At 56.5% G+C, this 24,735-nt stretch overlaps 3 protein-coding genes and 1 long non-coding RNA gene across 6 annotated transcripts; 3 read left to right on the plus strand and 1 right to left on the minus strand.

The window, feature by feature from the left end:
• Positions 1-792: 792 nt before the first annotated feature.
• ACP5 (acid phosphatase 5, tartrate resistant) lies at positions 793-3,794 on the plus strand. The gene is made up of 5 exons (XM_067733622.1): positions 793-1,172; positions 1,394-1,690; positions 1,901-2,028; positions 2,161-2,506; positions 2,899-3,794. Exons 2-5 carry the CDS (start codon positions 1,394-1,396, stop codon positions 3,175-3,177), a joined length of 1,050 nt encoding a protein of 349 aa, XP_067589723.1. The 5' UTR covers positions 793-1,172; the 3' UTR covers positions 3,178-3,794.
• A 5,940-nt stretch (positions 3,795-9,734) lies between these two features.
• On the plus strand, positions 9,735-14,808 carry ELOF1 (elongation factor 1). Of its 3 annotated transcripts, none has more exons than XR_010942444.1 (5): positions 9,735-9,892; positions 12,361-12,494; positions 12,675-12,745; positions 13,007-13,522; positions 14,074-14,808. XR_010942444.1 is itself a non-coding variant. In XM_067733626.1 (5 exons), the coding sequence occupies exons 2-4, from the start codon at positions 12,379-12,381 to the stop codon at positions 13,069-13,071; spliced, it is 252 nt and encodes an 83-aa protein (XP_067589727.1). In that variant the 5' UTR covers positions 9,735-9,892; positions 12,361-12,378; the 3' UTR covers positions 13,072-13,112; positions 14,074-14,808. The 3 variants fall into 3 exon arrangements, 2 of the variants coding, with proteins under 2 accessions (XP_067589727.1, XP_067589726.1); XM_067733626.1 differs by having other exon boundaries at positions 13,007-13,112; XM_067733625.1 differs by lacking the exon at positions 14,074-14,808 and having other exon boundaries at positions 13,007-13,674.
• Positions 14,809-15,517: 709 nt separating this feature from the next.
• Positions 15,518-21,273, plus strand: LOC137222425 (uncharacterized). Its single transcript, XR_010942445.1, has 5 exons — positions 15,518-15,911; positions 16,425-16,472; positions 17,911-18,024; positions 19,025-19,116; positions 19,680-21,273. It is a non-coding gene; the product is annotated as an uncharacterized lncRNA (long non-coding RNA).
• Positions 16,837-23,544, minus strand: CNN1 (calponin 1). The gene is made up of 7 exons (XM_067733623.1): positions 23,408-23,544; positions 21,269-21,390; positions 18,830-18,896; positions 18,583-18,720; positions 18,279-18,389; positions 17,650-17,796; positions 16,837-17,569 (listed from the first exon to the last, which is right to left on the minus strand). The coding sequence occupies exons 1-7, from the start codon at positions 23,468-23,470 to the stop codon at positions 17,324-17,326; spliced, it is 894 nt and encodes a 297-aa protein (XP_067589724.1). The 5' UTR covers positions 23,471-23,544; the 3' UTR covers positions 16,837-17,323.
• Positions 23,545-24,735: the final 1,191 nt, after the last annotated feature.

Raw genomic sequence — 24,735 nt, forward strand, 5'->3', positions numbered from 1 at the left:
GCGCCTGGCCTTGACCCCTGGCCCAGCCTTTGCCAGGTGAGACCGCCCGGCGGCGGGAGGTCTCCACCCGGAGGAGCTGCCTCCGCCTGCCCTCGTGACCCACTTCCTGTTTGTCGGGGCTGCGGGGCTGTGAATGAGGGGCCCCCATCCACTCTCGCAAGAGGCTGTAGGGAACCAGCGTGAGTGTGCACGGGGCAGTCAGGGCCGGGAGGAGGGAGGCAGGGAGGGGAGGGGCGGGGCAGGTCAGAGCGGCCTCAAGTGCAGGGGCCCCGCTGCCCCATAGCCTGCCCCCCTGCCCTCGGGGTCTGAGGGTCGAAAGTCTGTGGTCACACGGCTTGTCACCAGCTGCCTCCTGCCTGGGTTCCTCCTCCTGAATGGGGGGTGGGGCAGAGAGGAAGGTGTGGGCAGGACTTCCTGGAAAAGGGAGCCCCTGCTGTTTGGGGGAGGGGGGGTGACCCTGGGACTCGGGCTCAGATGTTGTCAAACACACCTCACACACCGGACCTACAACTCAGCTGAGAAACACAACACAGAGACACACAACTCGGCTCGGCCACATGACAGGGACACACAGCTCCCCGTCGCACACACACAGTTCCACTTGAGGACGCAGGCGCGCGTCACAGGCTTGCCACACAGGCCCTGCCAGCGCAGTGTCCACAGCCACGGGGACATGGGACTCCCAGGCACACAGCAGACATGTGACCGAGGCAGGCACGCTTGGCTACACACAGAAAACAGCTCAGACACACCCAGGCACTGGCAGACAAACACGTCCGCGGAAGACACGGACACACATACGGGAGTTGCAGGGCCGGGGCGCACAGATAGAGCTGCGCACACAGCACACACGAGGCCCACGACACAAACGCGCTCCTGTGGGCAGACGCGGAGCTTGTGGGGCAGGCGCGGCTGCACTCATAGGCCAGACCCCCCCCACCCCCCACTCCCGCTCCCGCCTCGAATCCCGTGTCCGGCCGCCGGGGAACTAACTCCAAGGCTCACATGACCCGAGGGGAGGGCTTCTGGAACAGTTGGAGGAGAAACTGCATCATCCCCTCTAATGATCCATTTCCGCCCCCAGGGAATAAAGGCTCAGTGACGGCCAGTTCTGCTCTGGAGCTCACCTGCCTCTCTGAGCCCCCAGCCGACTGACTTGTGCCTCCCCCAGGGTGAGTACTGGGCCCGGCATACCCCTGCTTCCCCGCCTCGCTGGCTGGACCCTGCCCGCCCCCTGACCCTCCCAGCCAGCTCTTGCACTCAAGTCCCGGGAGCTCGGGAGCCAGGCCATCCCTGCAGGGAGCCGTCTCCTCCTTTCTCAGAACAGGGCAAGTGGGGATCTCTGGGGGGCGCATGCTGCCCATGCCCCAGACGTTTGTCTCTCCCCTCCCAGATGGACACGTGGACGGTGCTGCTCGTCCTGCAAGCCTCGCTGGTGCTCCCCCTGGTGCTCCCCTGGGCTGCTGGCATCAGTACCAACACCCGCACCACCCCCGCCCCTGTCCTGCGCTTTGTTGCCGTGGGTGACTGGGGAGGGGTCCCCAATGCCCCGTTCTACACAGCCCGGGAAATGGCCAATGCCAAGGAGATTGCCAGGACCGTGCAGATCCTGGGCGCAGACTTCATCCTGTCCCTGGGAGACAATTTCTACTTCACTGGCGTGCAGGATGCCAAAGACAAGAGGTTCCAGGTGTGCGCCGCTGGAGTAGGTGTGGAGGCGGGGGGATGCGTGGAGAAGCCACTCGACCTTTTGACTCTGGAGAGGGCAGAGGGAAGATGACACTTGTAGACGCCTAGCACACTCAGCGTCTCCCTTGTACATAGCGCCTGACTCGGTGGGAGCATCCAATGGCTGCTTGAACCTGCGGGGGGGCGGGGCTCCCTTCTCTGTCTGCTGCAGGAGACCTTTGAGGATGTGTTCTCTGCCTCCTCACTCCGCAACGTGCCCTGGTACGTGCTGGCTGGCAACCACGACCATCTGGGGAACGTCTCGGCACAGATAGCCTACTCCAGGATCTCCAAGCGCTGGTGAGCCTGCCCCACCTTCTATCCATCCCTCCGCCAGCCTCGCTCAGGTGGGCAAAGAGATCCATCAGCCAGAGCTGAGCCTGGGGCTTCTCTGCCCAAGACGGGCGCCCACCACCTCCATCCCATCCACAGGAACTTCCCTAGCCCTTACTACCGCCTGCGCTTCAAGATCCCACGGTCCAACGTGTCCGTGGCCATCTTCATGCTGGACACGGTGACACTGTGTGGCAACTCGGACGACTTTGCCAGCCAGCAGCCCGAGAGGCCCCGCAACCTGGCGATGGCCCGCACGCAGCTGGCCTGGATCAAGAAGCAGCTGGCGGCGGCCAAGGAGGACTACGTGCTGGTGGCCGGCCACTACCCCGTGTGGTCCATCGCCGAGCACGGGCCCACCCACTGCCTGGTCAAGCAGCTGCTGCCGCTGTTGACCACGCACAAGGTCACCGCCTACCTGTGTGGCCATGACCACAACCTGCAGGTGAGGGAACTGAGGGTGGGCGAGAGCCTGGTAAGGGGTCCCCAGCCCAGCCACTGTGCCACGTGGCATATTGGGGTCCTCCTGCTGTGTGGGAGCCCCCGGAACGTCACTCTCTCTCAAACTCTATGCTCGCTAACCAGAAAACAGCCCAAAGTTCCCTAAAAGCCATCTCACGGGTTCCAGTTGACTATTGATTGCTCAGAGCAATACACTCTCACACGTGGGAAAACTGAGGCCCAGGACAGGAGGGGGTGGGGTATGTCCCTTGCTCAAGGTGACTCTGTGGTCCATCACAGGCCTGACCCTGGACTCAAGACAGGTAGACACCAAGCCAGTGGTAAACCTCACTGAGGGGCTGGGGACTCCACTGACCCTGCTTCCTCTGTCCGCAGTACCTTCAGGATGAGAACGGCGTGGGCTTCGTGCTGAGCGGGGCCGGGAACTTCATGGACCCCTCGAAGAAGCACCTGCGCAAGGTCCCCAGTGGCTACCTGCGCTTCCACTACGGGGCCGAGAACTCACTGGGTGGCTTCGCCTACGTTGAGATCAGCCCCAAAGAGATGAGCATCACTTACATCGAGGCCTCGGGCAAGTCCCTCTTCAAGACCAAGTTGCCAAGGCAAGCCAAGTCTGAGCACCAGCACCGACGGGGGCTCCACGCTGGGGCCTGAGTTAGGGGCGCCTCCCAGCTGGTGGGTGAGTGGGTCCCGCTGGGACCCCCTGCCCATGGGCAGGCTTTCTCAAGGGCCGGTGGTGCTACGGCAGAGCAGGAAGGAGAAGGACAGATGAGAAACTGTGGTGCCACGTGGCCTTTGTGACAAGGATGCCCATATACGTGAAAGAAGCATGGACACGTGTTCCGGCCAGAGTGCCAGGCCCCTTGGCCGGGCTCGCCCAGCCTGAGTTCCGGGCATTGGGGGACAGGGAGGGAAAGCCCTCCCCTGGATCAGGCATCCTTCCGTCACTGCCAAATAGTCAATAAAAAAAAATAGTTGCAGAGGCTGAACGTGTATCGTGAGCATCCCTTTCCTCACCTCACCGGCGAGATGCATCACCTGGGTTTGAAAGGGTCTGGGCTCCCCCACTTGCTGGCCTGCGTCTCCATCTCTAAGCCTCATCCATAACCAACTGGCCTCATACATGGATGCGATTTTAAGTAAAGACCAAACACAAAGAAGGGTCCAACGTGAAGCAAGCCTTCCTCCCCCATGCTCACCTTCCTAGGGACAGCCATCATCATGTTCTTTCCTTCCATAATAAAAACATCCTCCTTTTTTCACACAAAACATCACAATGTATACGCAGTTCTTTTTTCCTTTTTTTTTTTTTTTTTTCTTGGCGGGATCTTAGTTCCTAGGGATCGAACCCATGCCCCTCACGGTGGAAGCACAGAGTCTCAACCACTGGACTGACAGGGAGGTTCTTTTTTTTCTTCTGGGGTTGTGGCGGGGGGGGGGGGGTCTATTTAACCACAAGTGGACTGTTCATATCAGAACATTCATTTTTGTTCATTTCACTGTGGAATCGGTGCTATTCATATGGTTCGAAAATCTAAACTGTAGAAAGGTAAAATATCTCTCACCCCCTTCCCATCTGTCCCTCCACCTTTCCAGAAAGGAAATAGCTTTCTGTAAATGCCTTGGGCTTCCTTGCAGGATTTCAGTGCGCAAATGAAAGCAAACCTGAACGGGTTTTTTCCTCCCCTTTCCCACTGATCTGCACCTTGCTTTTTTGGTTTTGGTTTTGTTTGCTTTTTCAAACTAACTTCATTGTGGTCTAATTGACACCTTTTGAAAGTCTGCAGTTCAGTAAGTTTTGACAAAGGCATACACCCACAAACCCACCACCACAATCAAGATAAAAGCATTTCCTGCACCCCCAAAGGTTCTCTTCTTCAATTTGCTGTTTCTGCCTGTCGTACCTGGAGATCTGCCCATCAGCCCTCTGGGGGAGCTTCTTTCTGCAGCTACAGAGGCCCCACTGTGTGCCAGTCCCCAACTGTCTATCTAAACAGCCATCTACTGAGGGTCGCCTGGATTGCTATCCTCAAACAATGCTGCCATAAATGACCCACACATTCATTTCCTACATATGCAGATATGCTTGTAGGATAAACCAATCTTTTCCAATCTCTCCCTCTTACCAACATAGCTGCAGTGGACACACCTGGACCCATGCTTTTGCACATCTGTGCAAGTACGTACGGAGGAAAACTTCCAGAAGCAGAATTATTTCAGGGCCTGTTGCTGCCGAGGAATGCTGAAAGCAGAATGCTCACCCTGAACTGAAAGCTGCAGAGAAACCCAGTTCCCCTCTGGGCTTCTGAGTTGACTAACACCCACCACAAACGGCCTGAGCCAGCCCGTCACAGGAACTGCTCTCTTGGCCTGCCCTCAACGGCCACTTCAGCTGCTACGGGGCCAGGGACCCAACTGTGTGGGTCCAGCTGCCAGCCCACCTAAATAGAACGAAATAGCACCCTGGGTAAAATAAGTGAGGTTACTGAGTTCTGGGCAATGGGGGTGCAGCTGTCTCCTGAATCGAGCCTCCTTTGGTCACTGCCAAATAGTCAATGAAAGAATACCTGCAGGGACTTCCCTGGTGGCGCTGTGGTTAAGACTCTGCACTCGCAATGCCGGAGGCCCGGGTTCGATCCCTGGTCAGGGAACTAGATCCCACATGCATGCCGCAACCAAGAGTTCGCATGCCACAACTAAAGGAGCCCACTAGCCACAAATGCTGCAACTGAGACCTGGCGCAACCAAATAAATAAATATTAAAAAAAAAAAAAAAAAGAATACCTGCAAAGCCTGAACGTGTGTCGTGAGCATCCCTTGCCTCACCTCTCTGGGGAAAGGGACTTGATGGAAGTGGCACCTTCTGCTTGCTGCTTTGTAGCAGTCAACACTGCTGAATTTGTTACAAGGTAACATGTGTTACTATTAAAATTAAGCAAAGCTGGGGCTTCCCTGGTGGCGCAGTGGTTGAGAGTCCGCCTGCCGATGCAGGGGACGCGGGTTCGTGCCCCGGTCCGGGAAGATCCCACATGCCGCGGAGCAGCTGGGCCCGCGGGCCATGGCCGCTGAGCCTGCGCGTCCGGAGCCTGTGCTCCGCAACGGGAGAGGCCACAACAGTGAGAGGCCCGCGTACCGCAAAAAAAAAAATTAAGCAAAGCTGTCTTACCAGAATGCCAGCCCTGAGTTCTTTCCAGCTGACATTACCGCCCACCAAGCTCTATGCCAAATTACCCGCCATCCCTTCTAATCCTGACCCAGGAGGAAAGGGCCGGCGTCATCCTGGCTTCTCAGAGGACAGAAGCTCAACAGATTAAGTCAGGTGCCCAAGGTCATATCCAGGAGGCGTCAGACCCTCAATCTTAACCACGACAGTCAAGGCAGCTCACGGCCACCCTGCCTCTTCCCACTGACTCAGAGGCTCCAAGCCGGCAGGGGTCTGAATCAGAAGTCAGCCCAGTGTCCCTGTTTGCAGGGCCCGGAGTGTGGAATTAGCCCAACATCCCAGTTCACAGGGCCCAGAGGGTGGAAAGGAGAAGTGACACATCCAAGCTGACACAGGGAACTAGTGGCAGAGAGGGGGATTGGCCCCCCTCCTCCACAATGGCCAAGCATGTCTACCAAGCACCAAGTCCTGTGCCAACTCAAGGAGCACCCAAAGGAATAAGGCAGGATAGACACATGCCCTCCTAGAGGGCTTCCTTCCAGCTCAGGGGACAATGTCAGCCAGCACACGGCCATGGGTAGAAAGATTCCTTGTAGGAAGCAACCTAAGTGTCCATCGACAGATGAGTGGATAAAGAAGATGTGGCACATATATACAATGGAATATTACTCAGCCACAAAAAGAAATGAAATTGAGTTAATTGTAGTGAGGTGGATGGACCTAGAGTCTGTCATACAGAGTGAAGTCAGAAAGAGAACGTAGAGAATGGACTTGAGGACACGGGGAGGGGGAAGGGTAAGCTGGGACGAAGTGAGAGAGTAGCACTGATATATATACACTACCAAGTGTAAAATAGATAGCTAGTGGGAAGCAGCTTCATAGCACAGGGAGATCAGCTCGGTGCTTTGCGACCACCTAGAGGGGTGGAATAAGGAGGGTGGGAGGGAGTCACAAGACGGAGGGGATATTCGGATATACGTATGCATATAGCTGATTCACTTTGTTATACTGCAGAAACTAACACAACACTGTAAAGCAATTACACTCCAATAAAGATGTTTAAAAAAAAAAGATGCCTTGTAAATTACAGGAAATAAGATGGCAGAATTCCTGGAGACCAGTCACAGAGTCTCATCTCTTCCCGCTTTTCCTGAGCAACTGCATCTGATTCAACCATCACGGATATTATCATCTCCCCACTCCCCTCCTCACACCAGGTGCTGGGCCTGGCACCGGCACCCTCACTCAGCCAGGAGGTTGTCAATGGAGAGTCAGGCCACATCCACCCTCTCAACAGCCTCCAAGGCCAAGACTCATGAATAGCAAGGTGAGAAAGCCGCCTTGCCAAACAGCAAAACGCACTGTCATCAAAACAGCATGACCCTGGCTCCGGGAAAATGTCCAGAGGGAATCCGGAAACAAATTCAAGAACACATGAGAACGTGATGTAGGTTAAGGTGACATTACAACTTCCCAGGAAAGATGTTATCTGCCTTGTCGGTTAGCCCAGAACAAAACACGACCTGAACCCTACTTCAGACCGTATACAAAAATGAATTCCAGAGGAATCACATGTTTTAGTGTAGAAATAAAATACAGTAGAGTAAATCAACTACCCTCCAAAATAAAATAAAAATTAAATTTAAAAAATACAGTAGAAAATGAACATCTACACAAAGATCTGAATGAGACAGTACATAGTAGCTTTATTCATAATCGTCCCAAAAAGGAAACAACCCAAATGTCCATCAGTAGGTGAAAGGATAGACAAACTGTGTCCATCCCTACAACGGAATACAACTCAATGATAAAAAGGAACAACTACTGATAAACACAACATGGACATAGGGAATTCCTTGGCGGTCCAGTGGTTAGGACTCCACGCTTTCTGAGGACATGGGTTCAATCCCTGATGGGGAACTAAGATCCCACAAGCAGTGTGGCCAAAAAAAAAAATGGACACGTTGCAAACGTACTGAGCTGAGTAGAAGAAGCCAAATTCAAAAGGCTACGTTTTGTATGATTCTGTTTATGGGACTTCCTCAAAAACACAAAGCTATAGGAACTGAAAACAGATTAGTTGGTGTCAAGGGCTGAGGGTGGGGTAGGGACTGACTACAAAGAGACATAAGGAAACTTCTTGGGGGGATGGAAACAGTCACTATCATGATTGTGGTGATGGCTTCACAGGTGTATGTATATGTCAAAATGTGCCGTTTATTGTCTGTCAATTATATCTCAATAAAGATGTGAAGGAAGGGAGGGAGGAAGAAAGGGAGGGAGGGAAAGAGAGACAGAGAAAGAAAGAAAGGAGAGAAAGGAAGGAAGGAAGGAAGGAAAGGGAGAGAGAGAGAAGAAAGGAAAAGAGAAAGAAAAGACACAAAACCTGTGAACCTGGCAATCATGACTACGGCAGCCACACAATAATTATCTGTATGTGTATTGACCACTAAGTGGAAATAGCAAGTTGCAAGGTAACATGTATGGTATGATCCCATCCTGTGTGTATCCAGGTTCGTACAAGCACGGAGAAGGGGTCCTCCAGAGAGGCACTGCCAAGGGTTAAGCTTGGCAGTTCTGAGAGTAACACTGCCCTCTAGAGGAATTCTTGGAGATAGGTCTATTGGAAATACATCGATAGATCTCTTGACAAGTTATTTTCCTAATCGCTCCAATGAAAGAGCTCTTATCAAGATTGCCAGGGACCAAACACTTGCCAAAGTCAACAGTCAATTCTCTTTCCTCATCTTACTCAAACTCACAGCCACATGTGACACAGCTGATCACTCTCCTCGTCTTGAAATACCTGCCTCTGGAGGCTTCGGGGAGAGGGCAACCCACGTCTTCCTCCTCCTACCTCACTGTTCTGCCCAGTCTCTTGCTGGCTTCTCCTCCTAACCTCTAAGGCTGGGGAGCCCTGGTGTCCTTCTTAGCCCTCTTCTTTTGCTACACTTTGCCCCTTACCCCTGAAACCATGTGACCTCCTCTGGCCCCAAGACTTTAAATAACCTCCATATGCAGATGACTCTCAAAATCACATCCAGATCCTTCTCCTGAGCTCCTGGCTTCTCTTCCAAAGGCCCCTTCCAGAGCCCCTCTTGCTTGTCTCAGACTAATCACAGCCAAACACAACCCTTGACCGCTCCTCCGAATTATCTCTGTTGAGCCTGCCTCATCTGAGTAAGAGGCAGCGCCCAGGGTCTCCACCCTTGACACTCCTCTCTCCTTCACTCCCTCTTAAGTTCTATAGGTGCTACTTCTGTCTGTGTGACTTCCACTCAGGCTTTGGATTCCATCCTGAGCATCGGCCTCCCAGGGAAGCCTTCTCTAACCTCTGTACTAGTTTGGCAGCCCCCTCCACCGTCACATGTTCTGAGATCCACACACTCCTCTCTGCTGCGCTGAGCAGTGTAGCAACTGACCCTTTATATTTCTGTCCAGCCTCTTCACTACATCGTGGGAATTGTGGAGCTTTGTTTTCCCCTCCCCCAGCCCCCACCTGCCTGTCCAAACTCATGTATTATAACTTCGGCACTCAAAGTGTGGTCCCGCAGACCAACAGCACGTATGGCACCGGGGACCTAGTTAGAAAGTCAGACTTCCAGGCCCCACTTCTGACCTAATGAACCAGAACCTGAATTCTAGTAAGATCCACAGGTTCTTGTTAAAGTTTGAGAAGAGCTTCTTACAAGCTTCCCCCGTTAACTCTGATTCAGCCATACTGGTATCTGTCGTTTCTTAGCACTGAGATATCGGAATGTGCCCGACATCGGGGAGACCCAGGTGAGCTGCGAGGAGCTGGGGCTTGAAGTGGGAGAGAAGGCACGTGAAGATACTGCAGCCATGGGAGAGGCTGCCTTTCCAGTGCTGCTATGGCCCGGTCCACCGCTCCTGAAACGCGGGAACTCCCACCACGGAAGCTCACTAGAAGTAGCGGCCACTCGCGCACCAACTGTGAAATGCGGTCCAGCCCTCGCGCACGCGCACTGCGATCCCGCCTCCGGGCCCGGAAGGAGAGTACAGAGAAGACTTACTCTGTGCGTGCGCACACAGACACTGGAGGAGGCGGGGCTTACTCGCTGGGAGGTCCCGGCCTCGGGTGGGTGAGACAGAAGGGGAGAGGAGGGATTTCCGCTTCCGCCGGGAGCTGGAAGTCACTGTCTCCCGGGTGAACGAGGCTGTCGCAAAGATCGTTGGCGAGTGCAGGTGAGGGATCGCGCGGGCGGGCTTTGGGGCCGGGTGGGACTGGGCGCTCCGCGACCCCGGGGCGCTGACGGGGTCCTGGAGGAGGGGCCCAGGGCCCAGGGCTTGGGGGGCGGCCCATCGGGGAACTTGACTCCCCCGGGTCCCAGCGGGTCCCAGCCCGCTGTTCGGAGGCCTGGCTTCTACCGGCGGCCGGCGGGAGGCGACGCCGAAGCCTCGGTGAGCCTGGAAGGACGGCCCACCGGCCTCCTCTTGAGTCCCGGCAGGGTCGGTGGCTGAGCCCTTTTCCAGCCCCCACCTTGGCGCGCTTTGGACTTAGATCGCCACAAAAGTACAGTCCGAGGCCCCTGGAGTTTTATGTGCAGGCCAGACTCCCTTTTCTGGAGTGTGGTTGGCGGGTGCTGTAGTCACCAGGGAAAAAGATTCTGGGGCCCACCTGTAGCTTCTGATTCAGGAGACTTGTTTATATTCAACAGTTATTGAGCTCTTAATGCATACCAGGAACTGTGCGTGCTGGGGATTCAGCAGTGGGCAAATCATGCTCCCACCCGAACCCGAAAAAACTGACATTCTAGTGCCGGGAGATCTGGGGGTTAGGTTCAGAAATCTGCATTTTTTGAGCACCCCCAGGTGATTCTGGTGCGGGTGGTAACCAGGGCCAGGCTTTGGGGGGAAAAATTCAACAGAACACTACCCCTGTACCCCCGAAGGTGAGAGCCTGGGCTGCAGAACTGGCTCCGGCTTACTAAAGCCTACTGGGTCTTGTAGGGTCTGGCCGCTGCTCTCCTGTTGCATCTCACACCCATCTCCCCGTTACTCGCTGGGCTTCAGCTGTACCAGTCTTCTTTCTCTTTCTCAAGAAAAGCTTCTTCTGCCTTGGAGCCCTTGCAGTTGTTATTCCCTCTGCCTGGACTACCATGCATGGTAGCCTTCTCTTATTCAGGCCTCAGCTTAAATGACTCTTACCCAAGGATTCTTCCAGCTCCACCCTTAGGTAGCCCTGTCCCAGAAGCGTTCACTCAGCCCTGTTTCATTAACCTCATAGCACTTAGCAATATTGGAAATTATCTCCCTTATTAGTTAGCTGAAGGGTCTGTCTTCCTCCGCTAGAATATCAGTTGCACAAGAGCAGATACCTTGCCTGCCTGGACTGCAGCAGTGCTGTGGTTTACTGTAGGCTTGGCATTGGTCATTCATTCATTCAGTAAATCTCTGTTGGGAGCCAGCTCTGTGCCACGAGCTGTTTTAGGCGCTGGGGATACAAAGAAAAGACAGAAATCCCTGCCTTCAAGGAATTCACATTTGGAGGGTGCTGGGCAGAGTTAGAGATGCAGGGAGACCAGTGAGGATGCTGTTGTGATAATACAGGCCAGAGATGACTGGAACTCAAGACTCAGACCACGGAGCTGGCCCTGGGAGTGGTGAGAAGTGGTCAGATGCTGGATGTCTTTTAAAGGTAGAACAGTAGGGTCAGGATGGGATAAGGGGTGTGAGAGAGGGCGAAAGGAATTGAGGATGAGTCTAAGGTTTTTGGAAAGATGGACTTGCTGCCTGTGGGACAACACATTGAGGTGTTCGGAGCTCGGTTTTGGACAGGTTCTGTTTAAACGTTTGGTAGCACCGGGTAGGAGTATGGCTGAGGCAGGTGGCCAGGGGAGCCTGCAGTTCAGAGAAGACGTCGGTGTAGAGGAGGCATTTGAAGCCCTGACGCTGGGTGAGATCTCCATGGAAATGAATGGAGATGGAGATGGAGAGGGGAGGGGTCCAAAGACTGAGCTTGTGGACTCACCATCATTAGCGAATTGACGGGGTGAGGATGGGGTTGCAGCAGCAGCAGAGACTGCAAGAAGCTGCCACTGAGGAGGGTGGGAGAGCCCTATGAGAATGGTGGGAGGAGGAACCGGTGTGTCCAGTAGCCTGAGGAGTGAGGGCTGCCCCTTGGGGTGGACAGCATGGAAGGGGCTGTGGAGAGAGGGTAGGAGGGAACGCAGACAGCTCTGCTAGAAAAGCTCACAGAGAACGAAGGGGTGGTTTTTAATGATGGGAGAGGTCATAACAAGTGTGTTTGTTAATGATCCAGTAGAGAGAGAAGATGTGACGTTGGGATCCAAGGCACAAGGTAGCAAATTGTTTTCGTGGGGCGCGTGGACGTTCTTCCATAGCAAAGGAGAGAAGGTCGAGTGGGTGGTCCTGGGGACTTGTGGATTGTGGATGTGGTCTGACTGCTTCTGTCTACTCAGTGAATTGGAAGCACCCTTAGTTAAGAACAAGGATATTGCATAGAGAGTGGTCTTAAGTATAAGTGGAACTCTGGTCTTTATCTGGCAGGCTGCTGACCTCCACTGTCACGGAAGAATGATGCCAGAATGGGGAGGCGGGGGTGGGGTGAGGATGACCGCTTCCTACAGCGTCGAGCCAGAGGGACGCGTGGGTCCCACGAGTCGCTGACTTCTGCCCCCATCCTCCCACAGGTTTGCCCTCCTGCAGACATGGGGCGCAGAAAGTCAAAACGGAAGCCACCCCCCAAGAAGAAGATGACAGGCACCCTAGAGACCCAGTTCACCTGCCCCTTCTGCAACCACGAGAAGTCTTGTGACGTGAAAATGTGAGCGGGGCCCAGGATCCTGCCTCATGGGGCCGGCCCTCTCCTTCCTCGGTCGGGGGGTGGCTTCCCCCCACCCCCACTGTCTTCCATTCTGTCTCCAGCCCTCCTGGTTAGGGGGATCGTCACCCACAGACACAGGCCCTTTCGTTCACTAAGTCCCCGCATCTCCTCCCGTTCCAGGGACCGGGCCCGCAACACCGGAGTCATCTCTTGTACCGTGTGCCTGGAAGAATTCCAGACGCCCATCACTTGTATCCTTGGGAACCCGGGCTTTCCCCAGGGGACGGGGGCGAGGCGCCAGGGCTGCTCTGCCCAGAGTGGGCTGCTCAAGGGCACCCAGCCCTGCTGCGTGCCCTGGTGGTGTGGCCACCGAGAGGAACCAGTGCCACGTGCTGACTTACATGGGGTGACAGGCTTCAGGGCGGGGTCTGGCTAACAGTAGCGTGAACAACAGAAGTATGTATAGGAAAGGGGTCCAGTGCTACCAGTTGCCCTTGACCTCAGCGGCTCAGATCTGTCGGAACCAGTGGACGTGTACAGCGATTGGATAGATGCCTGCGAGGCAGCCAATCAGTAGCAACGCAGAGGACCCACTCCCTTGGCAGCCTCACCCGCTGGGTACCAATCCAGAGACATTCCAGGGTCCAGGGTGTGGGTCCAGGGCCTCTGCAGCCCTGTGTGTGTGTGTGTGTGTGGAGTGAGTGTGGGCATGGGTGTGAGTGGGTGTGGCTGCAGGTGTGACTGTGGGGGTGTCCTCGTGGGCATGGGGTAGAGTTGAAGGGTTGCTGGGCCCCAGGGGCCTGAACTGCCTCCCTTGGCTCCGAAAGCCTTTGACTTACTCCCTCCTCTGGCACCTGGCCACCTGGCTTTGGGGCCCTGGCTCCTCCAGGGACCTGTGTCCTGACATCATAGGTGAGGGCAAGCCCAGCAGAGGCTGCCTCGGGACTCTCCAGTGTCTTACCCCACCTCACCAGCACTTGTCCATTTGAACTGGACCAACTGCTCATCCTCCTTCCCTGCCTTCCAAGGTGTGTGGCCTGGGACTCAAGCCACAGCCCCACAGGCCCCCTGGCAGGGCGGCCTGTTTTCACGTTTGGCCACTTTTGTAGAGGAGGGAGGGGCTGGGTTGGGGATAGCTGTCGATCACCAGCCCTTAAATAAAGCAGCCAACGCGAAACTCCCAGCTCTCTGCTTTCCTGGGCTCTGGGTCAGACCCAGGGGCTCAACGAGGGAACGGGGGAGACTGAGGCATTCAGAGGTGGCCTGGCGGGCCACTGGAAGGGTCAGCCCTTCAAACCGTACAACGTTTTATCCACTCTACAAGCATTCAAGGTGAAACCAGGGCAGTGTTGGGCTCAGGGGACAGGGATAAACCCACAGACATCTGGCCAGGCGTTTACATGTTTATGTCCGATGTTTACAGTCACAGCAGAAGCCGGGGCCAGCAGAGCCCAGGGTGGGGATTGGGGGGGTCAGAGAAGGCTTCCTGGGGGACAGCCTGAAGGAGCTAAGGCTCAGGGGCCACACTGGGCCAGAGGCCAATGTCAGGTTTGCCTGCCTTGCCCCCATGTCGCGACAGCCGCCCTGAGGAAGGAAGATGCTCACGGATGAGGAAACAGGCCCGAGACAGGAGGTCACCGGCCAAAGGTCCCACAGCCAGAAGACTGCGCGGCTGCCGGGCCTTGAACCCAGGAGGCCTGGCTTCACAGCCCAGCATCTTACTTCCTCCTGAGTCCAGGGTCCAGGCTAAGGGAACAGCTCCTGGCTTCCTGGGGGGGGGGGCGGTGGGGAGCACTGGAGAAGAGTAAGGGACCCTTGTCCTAGGGTCGAGAGGAGTCTCTCCGGAAGGCTGGAGGTGGAGCCAGATGCACGTGTAGGGTGTAAGAAGAAATGCCTGGGCTTTGTCCCTGGCTCCTGGCAGGAAGCTTCTAAAACCCTTGGAATTTCCTGAGCAACTGGAGTACTTTTTGTCATCCATAAAGAGCCCCTTTTGATCACAGGTGAGATTATGCTAATGAAGTGACTTAGAGTGGGGCCCTAGGTAGTCTCAGGAAGGGGCAGGACGCAGAGGAGGAATTCAGTCAGCCACACCCACCAACCTTCGGGAAGGGGAAGGGACCTACAGATGAAGCACGAGATGAGGACGAGATTTGGTGAGCTTCCGCCCTTGGTGAACACAGGGAGGTGCTGGGACACTGGGAGAGGGCATGGAAGCTCCACCCTCCTTCCTCATACCTTGCCCTAGGCATTTCTTCCATCTGGCTCCTCCCGAGTTATATCCTTTTATAATAAACCAGTGATGTAATAAGTAAAATGTTTCTCCGAGTTCTGTGAGCCACTCTAGTAAATTAACCAGATCTGAGGAGGGGGTGGTGGGGGCCCGATCTCCAGCTGGTGGCTCAAAAGCACAGGTAAACCACCTGCACTTGTGATTGGCAGCGTAAGTGGGGGAGGGGCAGTCTTGGACAGAACGCTTATCCCGTGGGATCTGACGCTTCCTCCAGGTAGAGAGTGTCAGAACTGAGTTAATTGCTTGGTGGTATTGGAAAAAACACACCTTAACAAGGCTGATGGTGAGACCCCAGATGGTCTCGTGGTGCGGAGGGCCTGACGCTTCGGCAGTGTGGGGCGGGTCCATCTCCTCCACCTGGCCTCGTGAGCCTGGGCAGCAAGTGACTTGTGCTTTGGCTTCCTCGTTGGTACAGTGGGAAGGATGATGGAACCTTCCTCCCAGGGCCACGCTGAGGATGGAGGCACCTGTCATGATTCCTGGCACAGTTCCAACAGACTCGGACCCACCAGGGCAGTGGGGGATGTGAACGGCCGAGAAGATGCTGACCAGGCCAGAAGCCCTGGCCACCAGGCCCAGCCACTGGGTCCGGCATGTGTCCCCCAGGGCCCTCTCTACCCTGACATACCCCTCCTTGGTGCTCCCACCTCCCCCTCCAAGGCCCTAGGTGGGGTCCCCTGGCTGAGGCAGGACCCAGCGGACACAGGCAGAGTGGTGGACAGGTGCCGGGGCGGGGGGGGATGCCCTCTGGGGTGCAGGGAAAGGGGGCTCCTGCCAACCAGGGCCCACCCACCCCAGTCTTACAGACCAAGTGCTAATATGGTGCTGTTTTCCCAAGAAGGCAGGGCCCTAGGCCAGGCATGGATCCTCCTCAGCATAGCTTCCCCGAGCTGGCCCCATGGTAGCAGGACTTAGGGTAGCCAGGCCAAGAGCGCCTGGAATCCAGTTTACGAGGCCCCAGGGGCCGTGTGCGTCTGTGCGAGCGGGTCTTCCGATGTCTGTCTCTGCAGGTCCCCACATTGCAGCCTCGCCCCCTGCCCTGGGGAGGGAAGGGGAGAAGACCGCTGTGCCCCCAGCATGGCCACATCCTCTCGTTGGAACCCTGGCATTTGATAACTTCTGGGCAGGTTAGCTGGGGCCCACATCACCGGGAGAGCAGGGTCTCCTCTGAAATGTGGGGAGGTTGGGACCTTGTCCAGACTTCTGGGATCCTGGGCTGGCAGGCCAGGCGCCTGGGCCAGCTGCACCCTGCAGTCAGCTACTTAACTGCTCTGTGCCAGTTGGTAAAGGGCTATTGCCAAAGTGCCTCCACTGTGCCCATCCAAAGTGGGCACATCTGTCCAAAGTGCCCATCTTTCCCCACTGCCCTGTCCCCTCCCACCTTCCCACAGTCTACTTCAGGACTAAAGGGTTCTCCCTGCCCACAGGGGCCTCCAGGACCTGGCTGGTTGTCCATTCTCATGGTCAGTACCAAATGTCATCCCCTGTCCGGAGGCGTCATTTCATTTAAGCTCCCTGTGACCCCACAAGGTTCCATGTCCTCATTTTCCTAATGCGAAAACAGGCCTAGGGAAGGGAAGTGACTTGCCCAAGGTCACCTAGCTGGCAAGCTGCAGAACTGTGATTTACATCCCATCTAGCCCGTTCCGGCGCTTGGCCTCAACGCAACCCACAGGCTCCCAGGGAAGGTACATGTGTGTGTGTGTGTGTGTGTGTGTGTGTATTGTGTACCTGTGTGAGGGTTTATGTGTTTATGTGCCTTGACGTAGGAGTGTGTACTGCATGTGTATCTGTGCGTGAAAGGGTATGTGCAGTAAGGCTGTACAGAGCGTGTGTACACCATACACACGAAGTGTGCGTGCATGTGGATTTCGTGTGTGAGTCGGGGTGGGGGGGAGCCCATCCTGGGTCCAGCGAGCTCTGTGAGCTCTGTGTGTGTATCTTAGGGTGCATGTGAGTGTGTGTGTGGGAGATGGGGTGTATCTGAGCGAGGCCACTTATGCGTGTGCTGGAGCCACCCAGCCTCTGTGACAGCAGCCCTGAGTCCTCAGGTGACTTTACAGCCATTTATTGTGCTCCAGTGAAGTAGAAAAAGAAAGTGCTCGCGTTACAAACACCGCTGTCACATCCCTTAACGCCAGCTGCAAACCAAACCGCGTGTGTCCGCTGGGGGTCTGGGCATGCAGTTTGCTCCCACTGTGGGAATGGGGGAGGGGGGCGAGCCTGGGCTCTGGGGGCTTCGCTTGGGGGGGCTTCTTGTCCTGGGGGACCCACCTGTGGGGAGTGGGGGACAGCGGGGTAGCTTTGCTCAGTGCGTCCTTTGGGTGCTGTTGGGAACACCCGGCTCTATGCTGGACCCAGGGAGGAGCCCCCTTTCCCCCCCCAGGCCCCCCCCAGTCTGCTCCCCCCAAACGCTAACCCTGTAGGCAGGTGCCAGGGGGCTGGAGGAGCCATGCAGGGGGAGGGGGTCGGCGGGCCGGGCTGGGCCCTGCCAAGAGCAGCACCGGCCTCCCCGGGGGAAGGCGGGAGGCCCAGGGCCCTAGGCGGAGTTGTAATAGTTGTGCGGGTGGTGGTCGTGGGCAGGCTCGCCCAGCTCCGGGTACTCGGGCGTCAGGCAGTACTTGGGGTCGTAGACCTGGCGGGGCAGCCCATACACTGTCATGCCCCGCTGCGAGGCCCCCTTGTTGCTGCCCATCTGCAGGCTGACATTGAGCGTGTCACAGTGCTCCATGCCCAGCCCCGGCTCGAAGATCTGCCGCTTGGTCCCGGGAGCAGTCATGCCGGCCTGCGGAGGGCAGTGCAGTCAGGCCGAGGGGACGGCGAGGGGCACAGCCCCACCAGCCCGCCCCATGGCCCCCCACACACCTGGCTGGCTCCCTTGTTGGTGCCCATCTGCAGGCTGATGGTGGCCTGATCCAGGGGCTGGTCTGTGCCCAGCTTGGGGTCGTAGAGGTGGCGCCGGGTGCCGTAGGCTGTCATGCCCTGCTGGCTGGCAAACTTGTTGGTGCCCATCTAGGGAGCCAGAAGGAGAATCACCCCTTACAAATCTCACGGTGGGCCACAAGATGTAACTCATGTCAGCAGACACTTAATGGCCCTCTAAGGAGGCACTGTTTCCACCCTCAGGCTACAGACTGGAAACTGAGGCCCAGAGAAGGTGGGTCACTTGACTGATAGGTGGCCTGACTTCCAGGGTTCAAGTTCCAGCCCGGCCACTCATCACATGGGCAATCCTGGCAAGTAAGCTATCTTCTCCAGGCCTCAGTTTTCCCGTCTGTATAAAGGGTATGCTGGTAATAGTACCCACCCCCTAGAGCTGTCGGAGGAGTGAGTTAGGGTATGGAAAAATGCCAAGCGTATAGTCTAGTAAAGGCCAAATATCCTGCCACCCCCCTGCCAAAGCCTGCAGGGACCAGGGCGCCCTCCCAGCCTCCTCCACTCCCTGACCCTCTGCTCAGCTCAGCAGTGAGACCCGGATGTAGAAGGGGCGGTACCTGCAGCCCGATGATGTTCCGCCCTTCTCTTAGCTTCCCTGGCTCAAATTTCCGTTCCTGCTTCTCTGCATATTTCACTCCCACGTTCACCTTGTTCCCTTTCGTCTTGGCCTGGGGAGGGTGAGGGAGGCAGGGACTGACAAGGAAGCCCTGGGCCACACTGTCCCCTCGGAGACCCTAAGCAGCACCTGCTTTCCCCCTCCCACCCACGCGGGGCTCAGAGGGCACAAGTGGCCCCACCCGCATCCCAGCCCCGAGCGCCCGCAGGCTCCCGGCCCCATGCCCACCCTTCAGCCACACTCACCATGCTGGCCAGGGCCAGGAGGGTGGACTGCACTTGGGTGTGGTTGGTGTTCTCGAACAGGTCGTTGGCCTCGAAGATGTCATGGGGCCTCACCCCGTACTTGGTGATGGCCTTGATGAAGTTGCCGATGTTCTCCAGCTGGAGGGGAGCCGGTGGCGGTCAGGGGTGGGAGGGGAGTGGGGGTCTGGGTGGAGCTCTGAGGGGCTATGGGCCAGGGGTCGAAAGAGTTAAGAGAGTCTGGGCTCACCTGGTGCCAATTCTGGGTGGACTCATTGACCTTCTTCACAGAGCCTGGCTGGAGCTTGTTGATGAACCTGCAAGGCGCAGGGGAGGGCACTGAGGAAGGGGACCCCTACTGCCCCCACCCAAGCCCAGTCCAGCGGGACAAGGGGTCAGGATGATGGTCAGTGGGAGCTTTCCTTTTTTCTGTTTCCCACTGCAGTCAGCCCCCAGCTGCAGCCCCACCACAGACCGTCCGCACACACAGGCAGGACCCAGATGGGAAACCAACCCCAGGGAGCTAGACTCGTTCAGGTCAGAAAGTCTCCCGATGGAGGGTATAGGGGAGTCTCCTGGGTGCACCTGCCTCGCTCGTGACCATGTTTCAATCTCCTTTTGCGAACCGCTACACCTCGGAGAGCCCGCAGCTCAGAACTGGGACCTCTTCTCTGGCTACACTCACCCCCTTGATCTCATCCAGTCCCTTGGCATTTTGTTTTATTTTTTGGCCACACTGCGCGACATGTGGGATATTAGTTCCCCGACTAGGGATCGAACCCGTGCCCCCTGCAGTGGAAGCGCAGAGTCTGAACCACTGGACAGCCAGGGAAGTCCTCTCTTGACTTTAAATGCCATTCACATGCCAACAACTCCCCAACATCTTCCTGCAGCCCACCTCTTACTCTCCATTCCAGCGCCCCACATGGGTGTCTCAAATCAAATTCACCCTACCTGGACTCCTGACACCCACTTTCCCCCACAGAACTCCCTCCATCCTCCCCGGCTCAGTAAACCCAGCCCTCCAGGTCTCAGACAAAGCCCTCCGCCGCCCTTGACTCTCCTCTCCCTCTCTCTCACCCCCACATTCCATCCCTCAGCAATTGCTTTTACTCTGCCTCCTGAAGACTTCCAGAAGCCCACCTCCGCCCTGCTCTGAGCCACCAGTGTCTCTTTCCTGGGCTCTTGCCTTGACCTCCCCTTGGGCTCCCAGCTTCCACCTCATCCCCTCCAGATGCTTGTCATCCCATGGCTAAAATGGCCTTCTTAAAACAATTCCATATGGTTTATCATAGGATATTAAATATAGTTCTCTGTGCTATACAGTAGGACCTTGTATAACTTTGCTGTACAGCAGAAGTTAACACAGCTGTAAATCAACTATATTTCAATTAAAAAAAAAAATTTCCAGTTACTCCCCAGTTCAGAGCACTCCCATGGTTTCCTATTGCCTTGAGAATAAAAGCCTAACTCCATAGTATGAAGGATGAAGAGGCCCTGTACCATCTGGCCCCCAGCTAACTCCCTCCACTTTCCCTGATCACTGAGGCATGCTCCCACCCCAGCGCCTTTGCACTGGCTGTCCCCGCTGCCTGGCCCACTCTTCCCTAAGATGTCCTGCCGGCAACTTCCCTCACTTCATCCAAGATTCTGCTTCAATATTACCTCTTCAGAAAGACCTCCCAGACCATTCTGTACAAAGCAGCAACCCTTCACCCCATGCCCCCCGCCCCCCATCCTTCCCAGCTCGACTCTTCTTCATGGCATTTCCCACCACAGGCAAGTATGTGATTATTTCATCAATTATTTGTTCAATCACCCCCACCAGGACTAAAGCTCTGTAAGCGCCCCAAGTCAAGTGTGTTTTGTTCACTATCCCCAGCGCCTAGACCTGGCTGGCACACAACAGGTGCTCCCTAAATGCACCTCCTCCATAAACGGGTGGGTGGCCCTGCACTCTTTAAGGCCTGGGACAGCAGACCATCCCCCGATTCCTTGGATATGGTAGAACATCATCCCCCAGCCCCTCTCTTTCCAGCAGCTAGGGCTTGGTAACGCTGTGCCTTTGGGAAGCTTCCCTAGCACAAGCTCTGGCTCTTAGGGTCACCCTGCCCTGGGTCAGACTCAGAGAAAAAGACAGGACCCCAGCTGGGCTCAGGGCCCTACCCAGAAATAGGGTTGCAGTGAAATCTAGGAGGTGGAATCTGGAATCGGGGCTTGGGAGCTGTCGAGGGTTTTCCTCTCCCTCAGTGATTAGGTTCTGAGAGGGGGAGAAAATCAGGGCCCACTTAAATTACTGTGGCACATCGCTCAGGTCACCAAGCCAGCAGCGGACAGCTGATGTGGCCCAGTGCCTTTTCGCTGTGACCTCCTTTCCTTGGGACTCTAGAGACCATACATGTGGCTGCCCCGTATGCGTTGGCGGTTCAGACTCTAGATTCGGAAGTCATTTCTGTTGGAGCAGCGTGGGACTTTGGGCTTTACCCGAGGCTTTACCCGAGGCTCAGTTTTCTTTCCTGTTAAATGGGCACAGTGGTTACCTTTATATCTGATACCTCACAACAAAGGTATCAGATAGAACGTGCCCAATCCAGCTCTGAGCTCTCGGTCATTTGAGGAGCTCAGGTAGTAGAGATGAGCGGTTGGGGGCAGCCCAAGGCAGAGTCTGAGCCATGAGTGCCGCACTCACTCGCAAAGAATGATGCCGTCTTTGAGGCCGTCCATGAAGTTGTTGCCAATGCGGCGCCCTGTCACCCCCTCGATCCACTCTCGCAGCTCCTGTTCCCGCTGGTGGTCGTACTTCTGGGCCAGCTGGCGGTGGGGGACACAGAGAAGGTGGTGAGGATGCAGTGGGGAGCAGGGTTGGCTCCCAGGCCCAATCCAAGCTTCCCTAGGTCTGCTCTCTTCCCTCGTCCCTTCCCAACTAAGGCAATTCTGTCCCAACGTCCAGCTGAGGGGGGTGGGGGGGGATGTGCTGAGGGCCAGTGTTGAGGCGGCACCTGCCCAGGGGCCATTCCAGGCATTCTGAGGTTTGGCACCACCGAATGTGGATTAAGGGGTGGAGAACGAGATACTCAGAGCTGGGGGGCGGCGCCTGGCCTCTTGGTTCCCCCTGCAGACCAAACTTGGGGTTTAACTTCCCCTGGCCCTGCCCCCCCTGGGAGTTTCAGGCAGGGGAGGAGGAGCCCTAAGGAGGTGCCCCCGGATGCCGCCTTGCAGGGGACAGCTCTGTCTTATATCTCTGTCTCAGTGTCTCTCTAGGTCCTCATCCCTGGGGCCCCCTCTCTGGCTCGGGGTGAGGGCCTGTCTTTGCCTTACTCCTGGCCCCGTGCATGTCTGTATTTCTCTGTCTCTCTCCCCATAGCACGATGTCCTCAGTCTCTCTCCCAGCTCTGTCTGTCTTTCCTAGGCACTGTCATCCTGTCCCCATCTCTTCGTGTCCGGCTGGGGGTGGGCCTCATAGCTCGTCCATCTCTGCTTTCATAGGTCTCTCTCCATCTCTCCGACTTCAGGTTCCCTGCCTCGGGCGAGGATGGGGCTCAGCGTTCTCTCCACCTCTCCATCCCTGTCTCAGTCTTATCTTGCTCCAGGCTCGCCTTCCCCCATCCGTCCCTCTCAAGTCTCAGGCTTCCAGTATCTCTGCGTCTCTCCCCCACCTCTCCTCTCCCGCTTTGCCCCCGCTCCGTTTCCCCAGAACTCTCTACCCCAGCCCAGACAGGCTCCGGGCCCCTGGGAGACCCGGTCGCCCCTTCTTCTGGGGGAGGGGAAAGAGGAGGGGAAGGCCCCCTCACCTGGCCCCGGCCTTGCCGCCCCCCTCCCCATCAGCCCGGCTTTATAAAGCAAACCGGCCCTTATATAGCGCGGCCCCGCGGGCCGGGCTCCCGAGGCCGCCTTATATGGCGCGGCGGCTCCGCTCGGCTCCTGGGCCGGCGCTGGGGGGAGGGGGGGCGACGCTGGGATCTGTCTCCTGCCCGAGCACCCGTCCCCTACCCGCCCCCTCCTCCAGCCCCGAGGATCCCCCCGACCCAGGTTCCCAATTCCAGCTCCCCATTTCCTGCCTGTGGAACCCTGGGAAAAGCCACCCTGAGCCTCAGTGTTGCCCTCTGTCAAATGGGGCTGGGACTCCTCCCTGGGCAATGCTCAGGGGATTGTTTCAGTGGGTTGGGGACTTCAAGCTCGCTGCCCTGGAGAAGCTGATGCCATGGGGGACGCGGGCCGCAAGTTCAGGGGCCCAGTTCTGAATCTCTCTTATATAGGACCTGAGCTACTTGTCTCTTCTTTCTGACCCTCAGTTTACCCATCCATAGCATGAAGGCGATGTCCCCATGTCCTCCCACCCCCAGAATTAGGAGACCCCTGCTTTGTCCCGAATGCCCACTCTCTGCCTATCCCCAGCTGTCTCCGTTTCCTTCACAATCTCCAACACCTTGGGGCCTCACCCCCCAGGAACCCCAGCTCTGGAGCACTCCGCAAATTCTTAGTCGGGCTAGGGGGTGTGGGCAAAATCAAGTCCTTCCCCAGACCCCCAGAAACAAAAAGGGTTAACGGGGGACTCTAATCAAGTGGGGTTTCACAATGGGCCAACCGCCTCAGTTTACCTGTGACTGCCTGCATGCCCCCCCATTTCACACCCCAACAGGAGCTGAGGGCTCTGGGATGCTCAGGCCAGGGAGGAAGGCAGCCCCTTCCCCATATACTCGTCCTTTTTCTCTCTCAGGTTCCAAGTCATATGGGATAGGCAGGAAGGGGGTCCAGGGAACCCCAAGTGTGGGGCCTCTGGTCTGGCAGGGCAAGTGGGCCAGGTCGCGGGGAGGCCCTCCAGCCCTACCTTGTTCTTGACCTCAGCTGACAGCCCGTAGGCGGGGCCTCGGTTGAAGTGAGCAGAGGACATGCCGGCTGATGGTGGACAGCGGTGGCAGCAGCGCTGAAGAAGGCGGCAGCAGCTGAAGATCCGTCTGCACCCTCTTCCCTCCTCACATGTTTTTGAAGCTCGGGAGGCGGCCCGGGCCTCTTCCAAGGCCCGTCCCATTGGCCATAGAGGCCTGCCAAGGGGCGGGGCGCCCCCCACCTTGGCCAGCCCCCCTTCGTGATGTCAGGGCCTTGGTATTGGGAGCTGATTGTGTCATTGTTTCCACCTAGGGGGGCGGCCTGGGTTATTCATTTTTGGGGCGGCGGGCAGCTTGGCCAGACAGAGACCACCAACCTTTCCCCACTCCCCACTGTTCATTAGGCCTCTGGCTGGGTCTCCTAGTCTCTTTGTGTCTGTCTCTGAGGCCATCTCCCCACATCTCTGAGGTCATCTTTCTTCATTTCTCTCCTGTCTTGAGGCAGGACTACCACCTGTGGTAGTTTATGGAGCACCACCTTGGTTTTAAGTCCAGACACCAATCGTCTATAAGTGTAGGCCAGCCCCTTCCCCTCTCTGAGCCTCTGTTGCCTCACCTGTAAAATAGACGAATGATAATGCCTGCTCATGAGGGTGTTGTGAGGATCAGAAGAAATAATGCCTGGGACCTCCCTGGTGGTCCAATGGTTAAGACTCTGTGCTTCCACTGCAGGAGGCACGGGTTTGGTCCCTGGTCAGGGAACTAAGATTCCACAAGCCGGGTGACGCAGCCAAAAAATAATGCCTCCAATATGCCCAGGGCAGTGCCTGGCACAGGGAAGGACAGGGAATAGCAGTATTTCTGCTGAGAATCTGGCACCCCACTTCTGTCCCCTCCATCCCCTCATAAGGACCTGGGGGAGCAGACATCCTGGATCTCACCCTCCCCATCCACCTGTGGGTTGCCTGAACCACGGAGTGGCTGTGTTAGTGGGTTCCAGGCCATGGACACCCCCATATATTCCTGTCCCAGCCAGGCTGGCCTGGAGGGAACACCTGCAAGCAGCCCTGCCTGTCCAGATCTCACCCCTGTACCATAAGGGTGGATGACATGCCCACGTCATGCCACGTATGTTTAGGCCATGTTAGTGACACTTGGATACCATGTCAGCAACCATATCACACACTAATGATACATCAAGGACATGCGATTTGCTGGCCACATGCTAAGGGCACAGCTGTGATGTACTAATAATGACAACAGCCCTTATGTTAGGCCCTGGTCCAAATGCTGTACATGTATCCACTCATACATACCTCACAACACCCTC

The sequence above is a fragment of the Pseudorca crassidens genome, chromosome 3 (assembly GCF_039906515.1).
Source record: "Pseudorca crassidens isolate mPseCra1 chromosome 3, mPseCra1.hap1, whole genome shotgun sequence".
Classification (NCBI taxonomy): Eukaryota; Metazoa; Chordata; class Mammalia; order Artiodactyla; family Delphinidae; genus Pseudorca; species Pseudorca crassidens.

Bases quoted from the DNA above. Each gene is read 5' to 3' on its own strand.
- ACP5 (XM_067733622.1), top strand. From the start codon at position 1,394: ATGGACACGTGGACGGTGCTGCTCGTCCTGCAAGCCTCGCTGGTGCTC. The intron at 2,029-2,160 runs GTGAGCCTGCCC...TCCCATCCACAG, and splicing joins TCCAGGATCTCCAAGCGCTG to GAACTTCCCTAGCCCTTACT. The intron at 2,507-2,898 runs GTGAGGGAACTG...CTCTGTCCGCAG, and splicing joins GCCATGACCACAACCTGCAG to TACCTTCAGGATGAGAACGG.
- ELOF1 (XM_067733626.1), top strand. From the start codon at position 12,379: ATGGGGCGCAGAAAGTCAAAACGGAAGCCACCCCCCAAGAAGAAGATG. The intron at 12,495-12,674 runs GTGAGCGGGGCC...CTCCCGTTCCAG, and splicing joins AAGTCTTGTGACGTGAAAAT to GGACCGGGCCCGCAACACCG. The intron at 12,746-13,006 runs GTATCCTTGGGA...TCAGCGGCTCAG, and splicing joins ATTCCAGACGCCCATCACTT to ATCTGTCGGAACCAGTGGAC.
- CNN1 (XM_067733623.1), bottom strand. From the start codon at position 23,470: ATGTCCTCTGCTCACTTCAACCGAGGCCCCGCCTACGGGCTGTCAGCT. The intron at 21,391-23,407 runs GTAGGGCTGGAG...CCCCACCGCCAG, and splicing joins CAGCTGAGGTCAAGAACAAG to CTGGCCCAGAAGTACGACCA. The intron at 18,897-21,268 runs GTGAGTGCGGCA...TGCGCCTTGCAG, and splicing joins GACGGCATCATTCTTTGCGA to GTTCATCAACAAGCTCCAGC.